The 17,309-nt window shown below is 40.9% G+C and overlaps 2 protein-coding genes and 2 long non-coding RNA genes across 4 annotated transcripts; 1 reads left to right on the forward strand and 3 right to left on the reverse strand.

Annotated features, from left to right (window-relative positions):
- Positions 1-1,496: 1,496 nt before the first annotated feature.
- LOC114351717 (uncharacterized) lies at positions 1,497-2,365 on the reverse strand. Its single transcript, XR_003655801.1, has 3 exons — positions 2,337-2,365; positions 1,853-1,911; positions 1,497-1,586 (listed from the first exon to the last, which is right to left on the reverse strand). It is a non-coding gene; the product is annotated as an uncharacterized LOC114351717 (long non-coding RNA).
- Positions 2,366-6,285: 3,920 nt separating this feature from the next.
- Positions 6,286-6,872, reverse strand: LOC114351723 (uncharacterized). The gene is made up of 3 exons (XR_003655804.1): positions 6,730-6,872; positions 6,567-6,630; positions 6,286-6,298 (listed from the first exon to the last, which is right to left on the reverse strand). It is a non-coding gene; the product is annotated as an uncharacterized LOC114351723 (long non-coding RNA).
- A 1,985-nt stretch (positions 6,873-8,857) lies between these two features.
- LOC114351708 (putative E3 ubiquitin-protein ligase UBR7) lies at positions 8,858-11,823 on the forward strand. Its single transcript, XM_028303012.1, has 2 exons — positions 8,858-9,179; positions 9,759-11,823. Exons 1-2 carry the CDS (start codon positions 9,015-9,017, stop codon positions 11,679-11,681), a joined length of 2,088 nt encoding a protein of 695 aa, XP_028158813.1. The 5' UTR covers positions 8,858-9,014; the 3' UTR covers positions 11,682-11,823.
- Positions 11,824-12,274: 451 nt separating this feature from the next.
- On the reverse strand, positions 12,275-17,092 carry LOC114351729 (ubiquitin thioesterase otubain-like). The gene is made up of 5 exons (XM_028303031.1): positions 16,966-17,092; positions 16,566-16,865; positions 15,788-16,009; positions 14,626-14,736; positions 12,275-12,403 (listed from the first exon to the last, which is right to left on the reverse strand). The coding sequence occupies exons 1-5, from the start codon at positions 17,071-17,073 to the stop codon at positions 12,317-12,319; spliced, it is 828 nt and encodes a 275-aa protein (XP_028158832.1). The 5' UTR covers positions 17,074-17,092; the 3' UTR covers positions 12,275-12,316.
- Between the last annotated feature and the right edge of the window lie 217 nt (positions 17,093-17,309).

Raw genomic sequence — 17,309 nt, forward strand, 5'->3', positions numbered from 1 at the left:
ATTTATTATTCTATTGTAACGTGAATATTTTAGTTTTAATAAATGTTTCGTTATTCTAAAATAGGCCTCAATCTTTTTTTCAAAAGCTGCTAAATCCAAGCTTAACCGTAACACACACATTAAGGTAAACGGCTACTAGTTCGTGATAGTACGTAAGTTCGTAAGTTTTTTTTCTAGCTCAAATAATAAGCAAATGGAATATTATTTATAAAAATTCTTCATTACTACAAAAACTCTATTATTTAAGCTATCCAAAAAACCAAGTACCAACATTGTGGCGTCAAAAATGAGAGCAATACGAAGCTTCAAACTCTCAGAGAGCCAAAAACATCCGTGCGGCTTGCAAAGGTTGCTCTCACCGTAAGGTTAGCGCTCCAACTTCTTAAGCTTATAAAAAGGCGAAGGAACGTCCATTTGAATAAAACTTGTAATAGTGGTTTCATGTGTTCCTTGACAATTGATTTGGCTTAGAAAAAAGTTATATGAAAACGTAGAATTCCTTTAAAATTGCGATTAATTGACTCACGAAATAGCGTACATATTATTTTTCGGGTGTCCCCTATTTCGTGACACTACCGATTCAAGGATATTATGGATAACATTTTGATGCTTGGTTTTTAAATAATTATTTATGATAATTTAAATGTAAGTTATGAAGAAAATAATGCATTTATTTAAGTTTCTCATGACCTAAATTCGGTATATGTTTCGTTCACTAGAATTTATATAACACGAGTCCGAAGTTCACATAAATGACCAATTTTAAGATAAATTAGCATAAATAGTACCAGCATAATTTTGGTTTTATTTCGATTTATTTTATTTATCTTTGTCTATTTGTATTGTATATGGGATAGATAATAGTTAATTGACACATAAATAAATATTTTCACATATCGCTAGAAATCACAAATCAAAATTTTAGGGGTACGAAGGGGGGGGGGTGGGTTAAGTTTCCCCCCCCCTACATTTCTAATGGTTATATAAATATTTTCACACATTGTTAATTAACAAATCAAAATATTATACGTAGGTACGTACCTACCTATCTAGACTCACATTATTTCTTATGAATATTTCAGGTAAGTAATATCGTCAATTTCACATAATTATTTTATTCTAAATTTATTATTATCGTTTTTAAATTTATTAAATCCTTCATCATTATTAAAATATCCTAACTGGATGCATAAAACCTTATCCCGAAATAGGGGACATGAGTTCACGAACTTAGAAACAGAGCAAAATTTTGTCACGAAACAGGATCCAAACAAGAGGTCCGCAGAACAATTAATATAAAAAAAAGTTCAAACTATATAACTATAAATTATGTATTAACTTACTGTCAATGGACCAAAGTTTAGCATAAAAAAGCTTTCATACTAATATCATTCTTGGTTATTTTTAAATAAAATGTTAAAGTCGTAAGAGCCTTAATATACCGAAGTAGGGGGCACTTACCTTATACCTACATATAAAAGCAACGCAAAGACGACAAACAAAAGTAAGCAGGACTATAATTGGCACTTACCTTGATAATCTCGCCAATCAGCCAGTCACCAACGCACCATCAACTTGGTTGAAGTCTGCAACAAAATAATTAGACTTAGTCGAGAATATAAAATGCATGCAACGTGACGTGAAATAATTAAACATTGGAACGTCCTTTCCTACTGTAAATGTATTATTCTAACGTGAATATTTTAGTGTCAATATGTTTCGTCGTACGAAAATAGGCCTCAAGCTTCTTTTCAAAAGCTGCTCAATCCAAGCTTAACCACAACACACACATTATACAAAAGCAACGCAAAGAAGACGAAAATAATTAAATAGGGTAATAATTAGTACTTACCTTGTATTTCTCGCCAAGCAGCCGTGTCACCAACACACCATCAACAGCTTGCTTGAAATCTACAACAAATTAATTAGACTTAGTCAAGAAGCTATAGCATGTACCTACATATGTAACATAAAAGGAATTACTTAGATCAGTTAAAAATTTGGATGTTCCTTTCCTACTGTAGATTTAAAGAAGTGGGGATTATTGGCTTACCCTTTTTACTCTCACCAATCAGCCATTGTCACCAACACATTATTAACAACTTTGGTTGAAAGCTCCAATATAATGCAACGTGCAAGTAATTAGATCAGTTAAGAATGTGGATGTCCCTTTCCTAACGCTAATATTAGATTCAACAAATGTTTCGTTATACGAAGCTACTCAAGCTTCTTCACAAAAGCTGCTAAATTCAAGCATAACACACACAGATTCTACAATATAAAAGCAACGCAAAGTAGACACAAAGAGGTAAGCAGGACAATTTGTAGGTACTTACCTTGTTATTCTCGCCAATCAGCCAAGATCAGCCATGGTCACCACCAACGCACCATCAAGATTGAAACCAAGCTGTTCACGACGACTACGAATTCTTCCCACAGAACCCTAAAAAAAACATAAAGAAACCGCGGCCAATACATATACGCGCTTATTATAGCTATAGATATGTATTAAATGATCGACGCGCGGCAAGTACTTGAAAAGAAAGAGACAGCGCGAGCGCGCAAAAGACAGCAATAGCACGCGCGCCCGCGATAACCGACCGTATCGCGTAAGAAATAAGGCTCATATCCGGACGCCTTAAAACTTTGTTTACGAGTCCCGCGCGTTAGAGCAAGTACTCGCGTCTTCCAGAAAGCGGGCGAACCGTCGATTTTCTAGTTAGTAGGCGCAGTGCCGTATTATCCATAAGGCACTTTAGGCCAGTGCCTAGGGGCCCACTATGACCAGGGGCCCAGCACTCCCGATTAAAAAAATAAAAAAAATGTTAAAGATCAATTTTATGTAACAAAACTCAAACCACCTTAAAACTTTGTCTTATTTTGGTTTACACATTCAATCGTCATAATTATTTCGATGTTGTGGAACCTAATTCATTTTCGTAACGTTGGCATTACCTACTGCTTTGGTTTACGTGACAGGTCGACCGTCGACACCCTTCAGAGGCTAAAAAGCCTCACTGCGAAGGCTAGGGAGAGGGGTGACTGAGGGTGTGTTGGCTGTATTATTCGATATAGCCAACGCTTTCAATACCATCCCTCATTCCACCATACTCTAGGCACTTCAACATCACAGAGTGCCTCAGTGTCAGTACCTTCGAGCGCTGCTGGCCGATTACTTACGGAATCGCGAAGTCCTGTATGTTAACAGAGACAGCCAGCTCTAACGGCGCGGCGCGGCGTAGCCAGCGGGGTTCCGTAGGGTTCGGTGCTCGGTCCACTCTTGTGGAACCTAGGCTTCAACTGGCTCCTCCGGGGCGTCCTTCTCGCGGGCATGAGTTTCATATGCTATGCGTATGACACTCTGGTCACTGCCCGGGGGAAGACATTTGGGGCCGCGGCACGGCTGGCGTCGGCGGGCGGCACATTAGTCGCTCGCAGAATACGACGCCTCGGCCTGAAAGTCGCGCTGGAGAAGACTGAGGCCCTCTTCTTTCCGGGCCCTCCCGACGCCCACATTGTGATTGAGGACGTTAGGATTGACGTCAAAGATGAAATATCTGGGCCTCACGCTTGGCGGGAGGTGGCGTTTTAGCCCGCATTTCAACGGGCTAGCGCCACGCCTCCTCAAGGCAGCCGGCGCACTGAGTTGGCTCCTCCTGAATTTGGGAGGGCCACAAACGAGGTGTCGTCGACTTTATGCCGGCGTTCTGAGGAGTATGGCGCTGTATGGCGCCTCAATCTGGGCGGACGCACTCAACAAGAGGGAGAAAGTCGCAAGGACCTACCGAACGGTAGGGCACTCTGCGGCGTGCGTCCTCGCTGGTACTCCTCATTGGGAGCTAGAAGCTGGAATCTTGTCTGTCATCTATCACTGGATGGCAGACCAGAAGGCGCGTGGAAAGCGCCCGGCCCCGGAGCGGCGCGGCGCCGTCAGGCAGGAAGAGCGCGAGATCATGATCGACCGCTGGAAGGAAGACATGACTCGCGCGCAGTTTGGCCGCCGCAATCTGGACGCCATTGGTCCTGTTCTGGACCAATAGTTGGAACGACCGCACGGGTTCCTCACGTTCCGTCTGGCGCAGGTGCTGACCGGGCATGGCTGCTTCGGTTCGTACCTGCATAGGATCGGGCGAGAGGAATCCCCACTGTGCTGGGAGGAGGAGCGCCGTGTCCTCTCTGCGGTCGTGGGCCGGGATCTTTCGCTTCCGAGCCTGGTCAACACCATGCTGGGAAGTGAAGGATGCTGGATGGCGGTCGCCTCCTTTTACGAAGAGGTCATCCTTCAGAAAGAGGCAGCGGAGCGCGAGCGGAAGTACGATCCTCTCGCCTCATCGCTCCGCAGGCGGAGAAGGGGGTGGAGAAGGCGGTTGTACGACCGTTCTACTCTCCCTCCAGGTGGCGGCCAGCAGGCCGGGGGTGCGGGGGCACCCTTGTCACCTCCATCTGACGGAAACGGCTTGGCGTTTCGTGCCATTCCCGTCGGCCTCCCACAAGGTGGGCGTGTAGGGTCCGCCATGTAGGCAAGCTGTCGCCGGTGGTGTCGCAGAAGTCTAAGGCTACGGCTGGACACTCGCGACACCCCCACTTGGGCGATGACGGAACGCCGCGGAGGTTTTAGTTGGTATACCCCGTCCTTTTGAGTCCCACACACCACCCTGTCCCCCGGCAGTGGTGACGGACGACGGTGCGCAAAGCATTTTTTCCGCGACAAAAAAAGGGGGGCCCAAAACGAGCTGTGCCTAGGGGCCCCGAGATGGTTAATCCGGCCCTGAGTAGGCGAGCTGGAGCGGTATATAAACCGGCCGCCGGACCGATCCGTCATCAGTTCTACTCAAGACAGTTCTCCGAGCAGATCAAGAGTGAACCTCCTCCGACCGAAGAGCTACAGGAAGACTTCTCACCGCGATAGAAGAATAGTGATCATAGTGACGACTTCAGCATCAGAACCGGACACCGTTATTGCTTCGTGACTTCGGATACGTTTCACCGCGCACCGTATCGACGCCGTCCTTCGACAAAGACGAGTCAACGATCCACCCACCGAACTTCAGTGTGCAACGACTGGAGACACCGTCTACCGGAGTGCCACCGTATACAGTCCACCGCATCATCGTTTTCACCGCGTCCGTCGACAGCCCACTCCGTGTACCTTCTCCGCTACGATTACCCGGTCTTCGTAACCGTTCCGTATATTTTTGTGACCGGATAAATAAACAGTCCTGCACATTTTTCTGGTCCATCGAGCCGGGTCGTTGACAACCTACTTGAAGACCGTTTCAAGACACCGAATCGCCCTTGAAGAAGGAAAATCTACGTTTGTGACTACATTATGCCGGTCACAAGATCACAGAAGGGCAAGGCTGACGCAGCGCCGCCAGTCGCCGCTGAACAAGCCTTACCTACGTCCGTCTCCGAAACCAACCGGGAGGAACTGATACAGTTTGAACCTCCAGAAAATAGAAAAGCACCGAGGTCATCGCGGGCATCCTCCGTAAAATCCGACCGCGCCCGTCGATTGGCCAATGCTCAAGAAGAGGTAGCTCGCCTGGAATTAAAATTAGCCCGCGCCCGTCTCTCCGCCATCCAGGCCGAAGAATCGGAGGAGGAAGACAACGACTCCGTCGCCTCAGAAATGCACGAGTCTCGCGTTGAGACTTGGCTTGAGGCTCAAAGCACGCGCGCCCGCGATAACCGACCGTATCGCGTAAGAAATAAGGCTCATATCCGGATGCCTTAAAACTTTGTTTACGAGTCCCGCGCGTTAGAGCAAGTACTCGCGTCTTCCAGAAAGCGGGCGAACCGTCGATTTTCTAGTTAGTAGGCGAGCTGGAGCGGTATATAAACCGGCCGCCGGACCGATCCGTCATCAGTTCTACTCAAGACAGTTCTCCGAGCAGATCAAGAGTGAACCTCCTCCGACCGAAGAGCTACAGGAAGACTTCTCACCGCGATAGAAGAATAGTGATCATAGTGACGACTTCAGCATCAGAACCGGACACCGTTATTGCTTCGTGACTTCGGATACGTTTCACCGCGCACCGTATCGACGCCGTCCTTCGACAAAGACGAGTCAACGATCCACCCACCGAACTTCAGTGTGCAACGACTGGAGACACCGTCTACCGGAGTGCCACCGTATACAGTCCACCGCATCATCGTTTTCACCGCGTCCGTCGACAGCCCACTCCGTGTACCTTCTCCGCTACGATTACCCGGTCTTCGTAACCGTTCCGTATATTTTTGTGACCGGATAAATAAACAGTCCTGCACACAAGCTGTTGATGGTGCAGCTTTCAAGCTGCAACAAAATAATTAGACTTAGTCAAGAAGCCATAGCATATAACCTGAAAGGAATTAGATCACTTAAAATTTTGGATTAGACGTCCCTTTCCTACTGTAAATTTATTGTTCTAACGTGAATATTTTAGTTTCAATAAATGTTGACCCCAAGCTTATTTTCAAAAGTTAACCTCAACATACACACACATTATACAAAAGCAACGCAAAGAAGACAAAAAAAAATAAGTAGGTAGATAGGACGATTTGCACTACATATTAAATTATACCTTGTTAATATCGCCAATCAGCCATTACAAGTCACTAACGCACCATCAACTGCTTGGTTGAAATCTGCAACAAAATAATTGGACTTAATCGAATATTCCAGTGCACGCAACATGAAAGGAATGAGATCAGTTATTTTAAAATTCCATAAGTCTAGTTACCTACCTTGCACCATTGCTCTATTCTTCGTTTCTCGTGTTAAATACAATTAAAACCGTCTAGATCTACCGCGGCGGTTAGCGATTACGCGTTTTATGACTATCGTAATTTGAAAACCAATGTAGTTGTAGTTGCGTATGCGCTCCTCCATTTTCACCGATCAAGAAATTATTTTTCTGAAGGTAGCCTGAAGCAAGTTTTTTGTCATAGTTTTTCCGTTCCGTTTACATGAGAAGGCAAAGGCATACCCATTATACTTCCCGTTATGAAATAGTGAGAAAAAAAAAAAAAAAGAACATAACGCAAAATCAAATTCAAACACTATAATTAATTTTCAAAACAATAGAAATGCACACTGAACATGCTTGCTTAACTCGCTAAGTAGGTAGCGCGAATGTTGATGTAGCGCGACCTCTATCCACCAGCCAGCAACTTCTGGTGAGTTAAGTCTTTTGTACATGCAGGGTCGGACCGTGAGTTTAGGGGGCCCTGGGCTAACTACTTAGGGGCCAACTTAATTACTTAAAGTATAGAAAAAAATGAGACAGTAAAATATTGGATTTGATTTAACTGGGGGCCTTTGAATCCACGGGGCCCTGGGCTGAAGCCCAAAAAGCCATATGGTAGATCCGGCCCTGTGTACATGGACTACCTTATGGTGCAGAATCTATCTAATCTATCTTCTGATGAGTTAGGTAAGTCTTTTGTACATGGATTACCATAAGGTGCAGAATCAGTATTTTTATACATTTGGCGATCAAATAGGAGTGTGAGTTGAGGTCGGTACTGTCGGTACAGCAGAAGCAATCACAGGGTTTGTATTATTTTTAGTAGAATCACTAGTTGGAGTTTGAGCGGGGGTTACTTGATACAGCCAAGGTACCTTATTTTAGATGTTACAGGGGGGCACACACATTTTACCACTTTGGAAGCGTCTCTCACGTAAACTATTCAATTTAGAAAAAAAATATAGAAACCTCAATATCATTTTTGAAGACCTATACGTATGGGTTTTCAACAGTATAGCTCTTATAGTTTCGGCAGGCCTGGCTCACTCCGCGCGGTACATCCGATAATTACCTACAGCGAAGCGCCCCGCCGGCGGGTATTATATCAGTCGAGTGTCACGCGCGCGCCCGTCAGGACGCTGACGTGCGTTGTAGTATGATTATAATTCTATGATCGAAGTATTATTTAAAAATGGACATAAAGAGAAAGAAATATTGTGCGGCGTTCGGGTGTTTAAATTCGAAAATAAATCTACCGGATTTATCTTTTTTTTTCGCTTCCCAAAGATGCTGAAAGGTATGTTGGCCATGTAGGTAATCAATAATTCTTAGGATAGTATAGGAACCTAACCTACTATGACTACTGCTCAGAATGCGTTCGTTCGTTTCAGCCAAATGACGTCCACTGCTGGACAAAGGCCTCTTCCATGGTTTTCCATAATGAATGCATACTTACCTACATACGTATCTCATTAAAAATAAGTAGATTAATTATTATTTCACTAGACAGCAACCCTAACAGCGTAAGAAGAGTTCAGAGGCACACGATAGAAAGAGACAAAACTTGTAGGTGAATAAAATTGTAGGTACGTAGTGCTGTGCGAGCTGAATTCCACTGTATCGCGTCGCAGCAAGACTCGCATTTATTTAAATCGTCTTGCGGAGTAATCCTTCTGTACCTGTACTATTACTTATTCTGTGGTTTCGGAAAAAAGTGGCTGAGTGACATACGGAGGGACGGACAGACAGACAGACATGACGAATTTATAAGGGTTCCGTTTTTTGCCATTTGGCTACGGTACACTAAAAACGTGCCCGACACGCTCGTTTCCCGCGGTTTCCCGAGAGTTTTTCTTGTTGGATATCGAAAGCAGTGTTGCAAACCACACGATGATATTTCGCTACAAGCCGAACAATATTTTTTTGCAAATACCTAGTCACAATAATTCCATTATATTTTTTAAAAATTCCATTGCAACCTTTTTTTGTACAACAAGTCAAAAGTGCTCTATCTATAGAAACTTGTATTATCAATGATCACATATCGCTTTTTCACTCTAACTTGCATTTCTTGTCTCTCTTCTTCACAGCTGTCGTTTCCTATGTATTACTTTTCTCTATGATTACTTTTCTCTATGGTCGTTTCGTTTTTGTGGGATGTTCGCGAAGCGAAAATCGCGCCCATTTGTAACCGGCTTTTGTCCCTAAAGCCTGTAAATTCATTCATTCTTTGTTTAAAGATTAGCCTTTTATCACAATATTTTTGCTACTGAAAGTATTAACATGTCGTCAAACGGCGTAACCCTAACAGAGGACGCCGACATGGCAGAGTGTGATGGTGAAAAAGTTGTGACGATGATGGACGTTCTTCAGGAACAGCAAGAGTTCGAAGAAGACGCTAACGCGGTCCTCGGAGCATCGGACGAAAAAAATTGCACTTTCCCTAAGGTATTTCAAGCAATTACTTTATCTTTCGTAACAGAATCTTGTCCAAAATGGCTGGCGAAATGTAGTATTGGATAATTTGCATTAATGTCGAAAAAAATATACTAAATCCAATCATTTTGAAGTTATTTTATCTCCTACATGTTTCCCGATCATTTCCTTCTAAAATGCCGTCTATGAAACTGAGTCAACGTTGATTTTCTTTGCAAAATTACGTACGTATTTTGGGGTTATCATCCTATTACGTTGTACAATGGATCTCCTTAAAAATTGTCTCAAATATCAATTATCTCCATTAAATACTGTAAGATTTTATAATGTATTGATTTGGCTATGTCAATAGCAAATAACTAATTGAAAGAAACAGAATTTTTAATATTTATTAAATGAAATAAATACAAAATTACTTTAAAACTTTTGCATGACTTTCAAAAGCTTAAAATTAAAAGAAAGATATTATAGAGGATGAGGTCTTACAAAACTTTAAGTTAATGGACACTATTGGAAAGTTAAATCTTAACAGTCTGGTAATTGCATTGTTTTAAGCTATTTGTTTGTCATAAATCTATTTACTTGTTTCAGGGTTACATTAAAAGACAAGCTCTGTATGCCTGCCTCACCTGCTGTTCTGATGCCAAAACTGACCCAACAAAGCGAGCCGGTGTCTGCCTCGCATGCAGCCTCAACTGCCATGAAAACCATGAACTTATTGAATTGTATACAAAACGTAATTTCCGCTGTGATTGTGGCAACCCAAAATTCAATGGTCATCCCTGTCAATACACAACAAACAAGCTGGATCTAAATGAAGATAACTGCTACAATCAGAACTTCAGTGGTCTCTATTGCACCTGTCACAGGCCATACCCTGATCCTGAGGCTGCTTTTGAAGATGAAATGATACAATGCATCATCTGCGAAGATTGGCTCCATGCAGCTCATCTGGAAGCAACTCTTCCTTCCGAGCAATATGCTGAAATGATTTGCAAGGATTGTATGGAGAAAAATGAATTTTTGCATGATTACAGTGACATAGCAGTTAATAACGAAACTGCAGAAGTAGACATAACATCAGTCAGTAAATCTGAAGCACCTACAGCTGACGAGTCTGCTGAAAATAATATACCAAAAATTAATGGAGCACTAGAATCTACTGAGTTTTCTAATGAAAAAGAAAATAATACAGTGAATGATATTGAGATGACAGAAAAAGATAAAAATATTGTCGAGTCCACCACAGATAGTGAAAGTAAAGAGGCTGAAGATAGTAAAGAATCTACAGCTTTGGATGGAAATGATGAAAATAAAATGGATATGCCAGTGCCTGATGCAGCCAATAGTATTAAGGAAGACACAGAAAAAGATAATACAGAAGAGTCTAATGAAAAGCAATATGAACCACAAGAACAAAAGCAATCTGAAAATGATGATATAGCAGAGACTGCTGCTAATGCATCAGAAAACAATGAACCAAACATTGATAGTATTACTAATGACATTCCTGAAAAGGATGATGAAACAAAGAATGAAGAAAACATGGAAGAAGCACCTCAGGCAGAAGAAAAATTGGAAACAAATTTAGCACAGGATTCTGAAGAAAAAAGAGAAAGTAATGAAAATTCTATCATAGAAAGCATAGAGAAACTTGAAAGTGAACTTGGTAATGTAGAACAAACAGATAAGTTTGATGAGCAAACTCAATCAAATGATAGCACTAAAAATGATGAAAATAAGACTGAATCTAAGAATGAAGACAGTATTACCACTGATGCAACACCAGATAATGTAGAATCTGAATTGAATGTAGAAGAAGCAAGCAAAGAAGACAATGCTGAGATTAATACCAGTGATGTAGACATGAATGAAGAAAAGGATGCCAATACTACCACCGATAATGACTTAAAGTCAGAAACAACTGATAATATTCAAAATGGTACTATGGAAAATGATGTTTCTAGACTTACTGATGAGGTAAGCAATGAAATTGATGGCACAACAACAGACACTACAAAGGACAGTAAAAGAAAGTACTCAACTGAAGAATCTGAAGAGGTAGCTATAAAGAAACCTAAATTAGAAGAAGAGAGCAGCTGTTTGAGACCAAAGGGAGTGAAACGAATATTCAAAGGTGCCACATTCTGGCCATCGAATTTCCGCCAAAAGCTTTGCACTTGCGGCGAATGCATCTCAATGTACAAAGATCTTTCGGTCCTGTTCCTGACTGATTTGGAAGATACTGTGACAGAGTATGAAGCATTAGGCAAACAGAGGACTGATGGGTCTGCCTCATCACAGTATGAGAGAGGTCTAGAAGCCTTATCATCTTTGGACAGAATCCAGCAAATAAATGCTTTGACTGAATACAATAAAATGAGGGACAAACTGTTGGACTTCCTGAAGAGTTTCAAAGACCGAAAGGAAGTAGTGAAAGAAGAGGACATTAAGGCTTTCTTTGCGGGCATGAAGCCGAAACGCGAGCCCGATGGCGTCTACTTCTGCAGATGAGATTTTAGTTTAAGAACTACTTTTTTTATTATTCGGTTGATTATTGCATTCCTTTGCTTAGTGTTGAATTTTAATGTATGTAGACCTTCTCATAGAAGTTCATGACGTTTAACACTGACTAAATATATTCTTTGGTACCTTATTATGGATTTTATTTGTTCAGTTTCACGTTGATCTGCATGAGATAGATTCTTATTATGCAGATCAATGTAAATTAAGTAATTATTATGTATATTATGTATTGTGCTACAACATAGTCACTCCTATATGTCAGCAGTACCTTGTTATTTACATTTCCTTGGTCATTTAACACAAACAGCTAGGATGGGCAAAAGCTAGTTTAAAAACTTAAACCCCACCCTGACCAATACCAAATTTTCATATACACAAAACCATATATAATAAGTCATTAAACAACATATTTCAAAATTCAAATCAATTGTAAAGCTGAGTTGCACCACCTTATTTAAACCATAACATTAACAATAACCGGTGCTTTTTGTATGGCTATGGAGTTGGATTAAATTATTGACGTTTGTCAAAGTTAAAGAAAGATGGTGCAACAGCCTAAACCTTCAAATAAAACTCATGCGGAGTGGTAATAAGTTTATTGTAGTTGTAACGTTGGTCGGGCTTCACGCGTACAGGATGTCGTAGTGGCCGGGCCGGTACAGAAGCTGCACCAGCGGCTTGGCGCCTTCGGGGAACACGTGCGCGATCACCTGCGCACAGATAATAACTGTTACTACTTTTTTTTTTATCCACAACGAGGAAGCTCTTGGCCTGTATCTCACCTGATGGTAAGTGACTATCAGGCCGAAGGTGGAAGCGAGCTTCACCCGGAATCCTCGACCACGGAGGAACTGGCTATCTTACCTCTAACTGCCGAAACACAACAATGGTAGCTAGCCATGCGGACTTAGAAAAGCCCTACCATCAACCACACCGAACAGAAAAATCTGCCCCCACTGGGAATCGAACCCGGGAACTCTGCGTCTGAAGCAGGTGGTCTTACCACTAGACCACAGAGGCGGTTAGTTTAGACTTCCTATGTTCCCACTGCTGCAACTCCTGTTTAGAGATCTGCAGTCTACCGCCTACTTTATTTTCAGTTTGGCCCTAAGGTTGACTGGAGGGAGTCTGTTCGTTTGGCGAGATTGTAGCCATTCCGATGAGTGCCCAGAATTTCCATTCAGGAGTATTTACGTGTCATACGTATAATGAGTTTTGCTAGGAGCTCAGCCGCAGCCGATTGTGAGCTTTGTCAAATTTAGAAATATGCCAAAAAGCATTAAGTCCCTTATGTATACAGTTCTATGTGCATATAAGTTAAAATAAATAAATAAGTGCTTTATAAAGCACATTCCAATTTAACTAACCCTACTACTTCTTACAAGAAACTGTTGTCTCAGAGCAGGAGTCTGATATAATGCTGCTACCTACATTTACATAGGAAAACCATGTAAACATTAATTTTTCTACACATAGATATAGATTAGCACATAAAGTAACTTATCATAAGTGTAATGATCATGAAGGCATGATCATTATTCAATTTTCATTATAAATATTATTATCTGATCATTTTTGTGATAAAAACATAACAAATACTAGCTTTTGCTGGGCTATAAACAATAATACTGTAAAGTTTCATCAAAATCAGGTCAGTAGTTTTTGCGTGAAAGAGTAAGAAACATCCAGACATCCACACAAACTTTCGCATTTATAATAAGTATAGGAATAGGAAGTAGGATAAATAGGGATTGTTGGTAGTGTTCCCGAGGCCTATAGGCTTTTAGGCTTTTTTTTAAGGCTAGCCTATGAATTAGGGGCTACAGCGGGAAAAAAGCCTAAAAAGTCTTTTAGGCCTTTAGGCTAGGCCTTTTTCATAGCCTTTTTTTTGTCCACCCGATTACTATAGGCTTTTAGCCTTTTTGTAGGCTAGGCGCATATTTAAAAGGCTTGAAAGGCTAAAAAGCCTATAAAGGTTTTTAGTCCTTTAGGCTAGGTCTATTTTATTTATTTTTAACCGACTTCAAAAAAGGAAGAGGTTATATTCGACTGTATGTATTTTTTTTCTATGTATGTTCACCGATTACTCCGTCAATTTTGTGGACCAATTTTCAAAATTATTTTTTTGTTCGATAGGGTACACTTCTGAGGTGGTCCCATTGTTACCAAGTCAGGATCTGATGATGGGATCCTAGGGAAATCGAGGGCAACCCTCAAATTTTATAGGCACGTATATCGTTCAAACTTTTTAAGTTATTCAAGTATTCGCTCCTGGAATTAATCATGGTCTCATAATTATTGATGAGCTGATGATAGAAGGTAAAACTACCTACTTAATGCTTAGGAGTTGGAGGATAATTATTTAAATATTATAGGTACAAATAGACCAATAGTTGTATTCTTTCATGTTTTTAAGGTGGGGGTCTTTTTAGGTTGCCGATATGGTAACCTGTATTTTGTAGGGAATATTATTTTACACTAGACATGAAGAATATGGTCTCAATGTACTGCCTACCTTCGGTGGTAACATCAAGGTAATAATTAGTTAACTAAAAAGCAAGAAATAAGTTAAATTTTATAAAAAAATATATATAAAAAAAGAAATTATATTATTATGTATATTTTGCATAACGTTTTTATTTAATTAGAAAATAAATGCAATACAAAAATACTTTGTTTAATTCATACGAAGCCATAGCCTGAATAATGGCTATAGCCTTATAATAAGCCTACTACTCGAAAAAGACTTTAGTCGGAAATAAAGCCTAAAAGGCTATTTTAGGCCTACAGGTTTTTTTAAAACCTATAGGCTTTTTATAATGAGTAGCCTTTTAAAAGCCTAGTAGTCTATCATGGCCAAAAAAAGAACTAAATAGGCTTAATTTTAGGCCTAAAAGCCTATAGGCCCCGGGAACACTAATTGTTGGTTTACCTGGCTGCCGTCTCCACGGTCCATGTACTCCACCCTCACGCCGACATTAAGCGCGTTGCTGAGGGCTATTATGTGGATGTGGTCCGACTCCTTGTACATTGGCTCCACTTCCTACAAAGTAACAAAATTCGTAGATCAAAACATCTGGTAAGTATCATCATCATCATCTCAACCATAGGACGTCCACTGCTGAACATAGGCCTCCCCCATGCTTTCCATGTTGCCCGGTTGGTAGCAGCCTGGTAAGTATGCAATCACTTAATTGATTTCTATACTATAAAAATCCTAGTTTCTTAAGTTATATAAAAAAACTAAAACCCAACTACGACAAAAAACGACGCTGAAAAAGTATAAAACAAGATTTTCAGAATACTGAACTGAACAAATTTCCTAATGTAGTTGCATAGTAATTTTCATGTTTGGAAAGGCGTAGTCACACGTTGTGTAAGTGCTACGGTAGGTAGGTTAGTCTAACGTACAATTTGCATGTTCTCTAGAAAACGTAAGTCGCACTTCGCGAAGGTATCGGAGAAGTTCTGATCTGATAAGTAGTTTAGAAGTTACGAGGGAACACATGAACATACATACATACATACATACATACATAGCCTGTCAAAATCATAACCCTCCTTTGGCTTTGCCGTAGTCGGGTAAAAATGAGGGACTACTAGCTAACACTAGTAAAAGTGCTTTTTAAAAGCCTACTTGCAAAAATAAATGAGTTTTATGAGTTTTAACCATGGAGGACAAACATATTCAAGACAAAGATTTATTCAGCAATAATAATATAAGCCTTTATTACTGGATTACAAGGTAGTTTACAATATTATTTCTTTCTTTCTTTCTTTTCAGCCAAATGACGTCCACTGCTGGACAAAGGCCTCCCCCAAGGTTTTCCACAATGAACGGTCCTGCGCTGCCCGCATCCAGGCTCTTCCCGCGACCTTTACCAGATCGTCGGTCCACCTAGTAGGAGGCCTGCCCACGCTACGTCTTCCAGCCCGTGGTCGCCACTCGAGAACTTTCCTGCCCCAACGGCCATCGTCTCTACGAGCTATGTGCCCCATATGTGTGTGTTTACAATATTATAATAATGTTGTATTCAGCAATGCATGAAACAAAATAAGTAGGTTATTTCCAAACATATTAGATAATTTCTCACCTGCCTACAAAATTCAGTCACAGTCCGGGGCCCCTCTATAAAGTTCTGGTAGAAGTCATGTTGGGTTTGCAGCTGGCCGGAAGTGACGAGGCGCAGGTACACCACAATGTAGTCGGAATAGCCCTGCTTGTTGAACTTGTCGTGGAGCTCGGCGCGGATCGGCTCCATGCCGTCCGGGGAGCCCCCGGCCTGCTCTCCGACCCGTTGGACAACTTCCATAAACTACAAAATTAAGCCCAATATAAAATAAAATAAAAATAAATATCCTTGGGACATTTTACACTGCGCTTCTAGTCCCAAACTAAGCAAAGCTTGTACTATGGGTACTAGACAACAGATATAAACATACTTAAATACTTTTTTTTGTAAATACATACTTATTATACATAGAAAACACCCAGTCCAATACAAACAAATATGTTCATGCACATAAATGTTTGTACTGTGTGGGAATCGAACCCGCTACCTCCGGAATAGTAGTCCGTTTCGAACCACTACACTAAACGGCCGACTATATAGATTTTTGTATTGAGTTACAATAGTAGAATTGCTCTAACTAATAAATATTACACAATAGAGTAATACATTATCAACATTGCTATCCTGTAATCTATGTGTATCAACTATTGACATTGTCCTATCAGAGCTGAACATCTGCACGAACAAAAATGTAGGTAATAAAACAAAGATTTGTTCTCTCAAAATAACCATCACAACTCAATTAGCAATTCAAATCATGCAAGTGAAACAAAAAACATAACCTAAAAAATAAACTTACTGTCTCGTAAAAGTCTTCCACTGTGAATTGAGAGAAGCCTAACGCTAGGAGGATTTCTTTGGAGTTCTTTGCTATTTCAAAAAACTTTTCATACTCGGCCTTATCTGTGAGAAGATACTCTAAGTATGCGTACGAAAATGCCCGGAAAAAGCAGTTACCGTCAGGCCGCGTTCTCCTCATATACTTATACTTAGAAGCCAGATCTTTTACTTTTAGAAGATACACTGGGTCCTCATTGTATTCTTTTTCTAATGATGATAAGGCTTCGAGTTCCCCAACAAGCGGTATCGACTCTGATATCTGAAAAACAAACACAAACATCACGTCATGTATGATTTTATTTTTTCTAAAAATTACAGCCCTCGGCTGACTTTGATACCAAGTGTATTTCAAAGATTACCTCTTTTTCTATCTCCCGTTGCTGTTTCATAATCAATTCATCCTGATTTATTGAGTTATCCACTAAATTACCGGCACAGCCGCTACTGCTTGATGCATCGTCCGCCATTTTCAAATAAAAATTGACAGATGACGACAAATGACAATCGAACCAAAACTGATGCGTTTGGTTTCTGCATTGATTTATACTTTTTTTTATGACTGTCCTCAACTCTAAGGTCCTCAAGACTAGGTTGTGCAGCTTTCATCCATTAGGGTGCAATAAATCTTTATTTTCCTTCCGTATAACCCTCAAATGTGGCTGGAAGTTGTCGTCGTCTGTTTATGTTTTTGCAGCCTCGAACA

Source organism: Ostrinia furnacalis, unplaced genomic scaffold, assembly GCF_004193835.3.
Source record: "Ostrinia furnacalis isolate ACB-3 unplaced genomic scaffold, ASM419383v2 OfSCF0092, whole genome shotgun sequence".
Taxonomy (NCBI): domain Eukaryota; kingdom Metazoa; phylum Arthropoda; class Insecta; order Lepidoptera; family Crambidae; genus Ostrinia; species Ostrinia furnacalis.

Excerpts from the sequence above, each read along its gene's own strand:
- LOC114351708 (XM_028303012.1), top strand. The coding sequence starts at position 9,015 with ATGTCGTCAAACGGCGTAACCCTAACAGAGGACGCCGACATGGCAGAG. Across the intron at positions 9,180-9,758 it reads AAAATTGCACTTTCCCTAAG|GGTTACATTAAAAGACAAGC; the intron begins GTATTTCAAGCA and ends TACTTGTTTCAG.
- LOC114351729 (XM_028303031.1), bottom strand. The coding sequence starts at position 17,073 with ATGGCGGACGATGCATCAAGCAGTAGCGGCTGTGCCGGTAATTTAGTG. Across the intron at positions 14,737-15,787 it reads TGACTGAATTTTGTAGGCAG|GAAGTGGAGCCAATGTACAA; the intron begins GTGAGAAATTAT and ends GTTACTTTGTAG. Across the intron at positions 12,404-14,625 it reads ACCGTGGAGACGGCAGCCAG|GTGATCGCGCACGTGTTCCC; the intron begins GTAAACCAACAA and ends ATCTGTGCGCAG.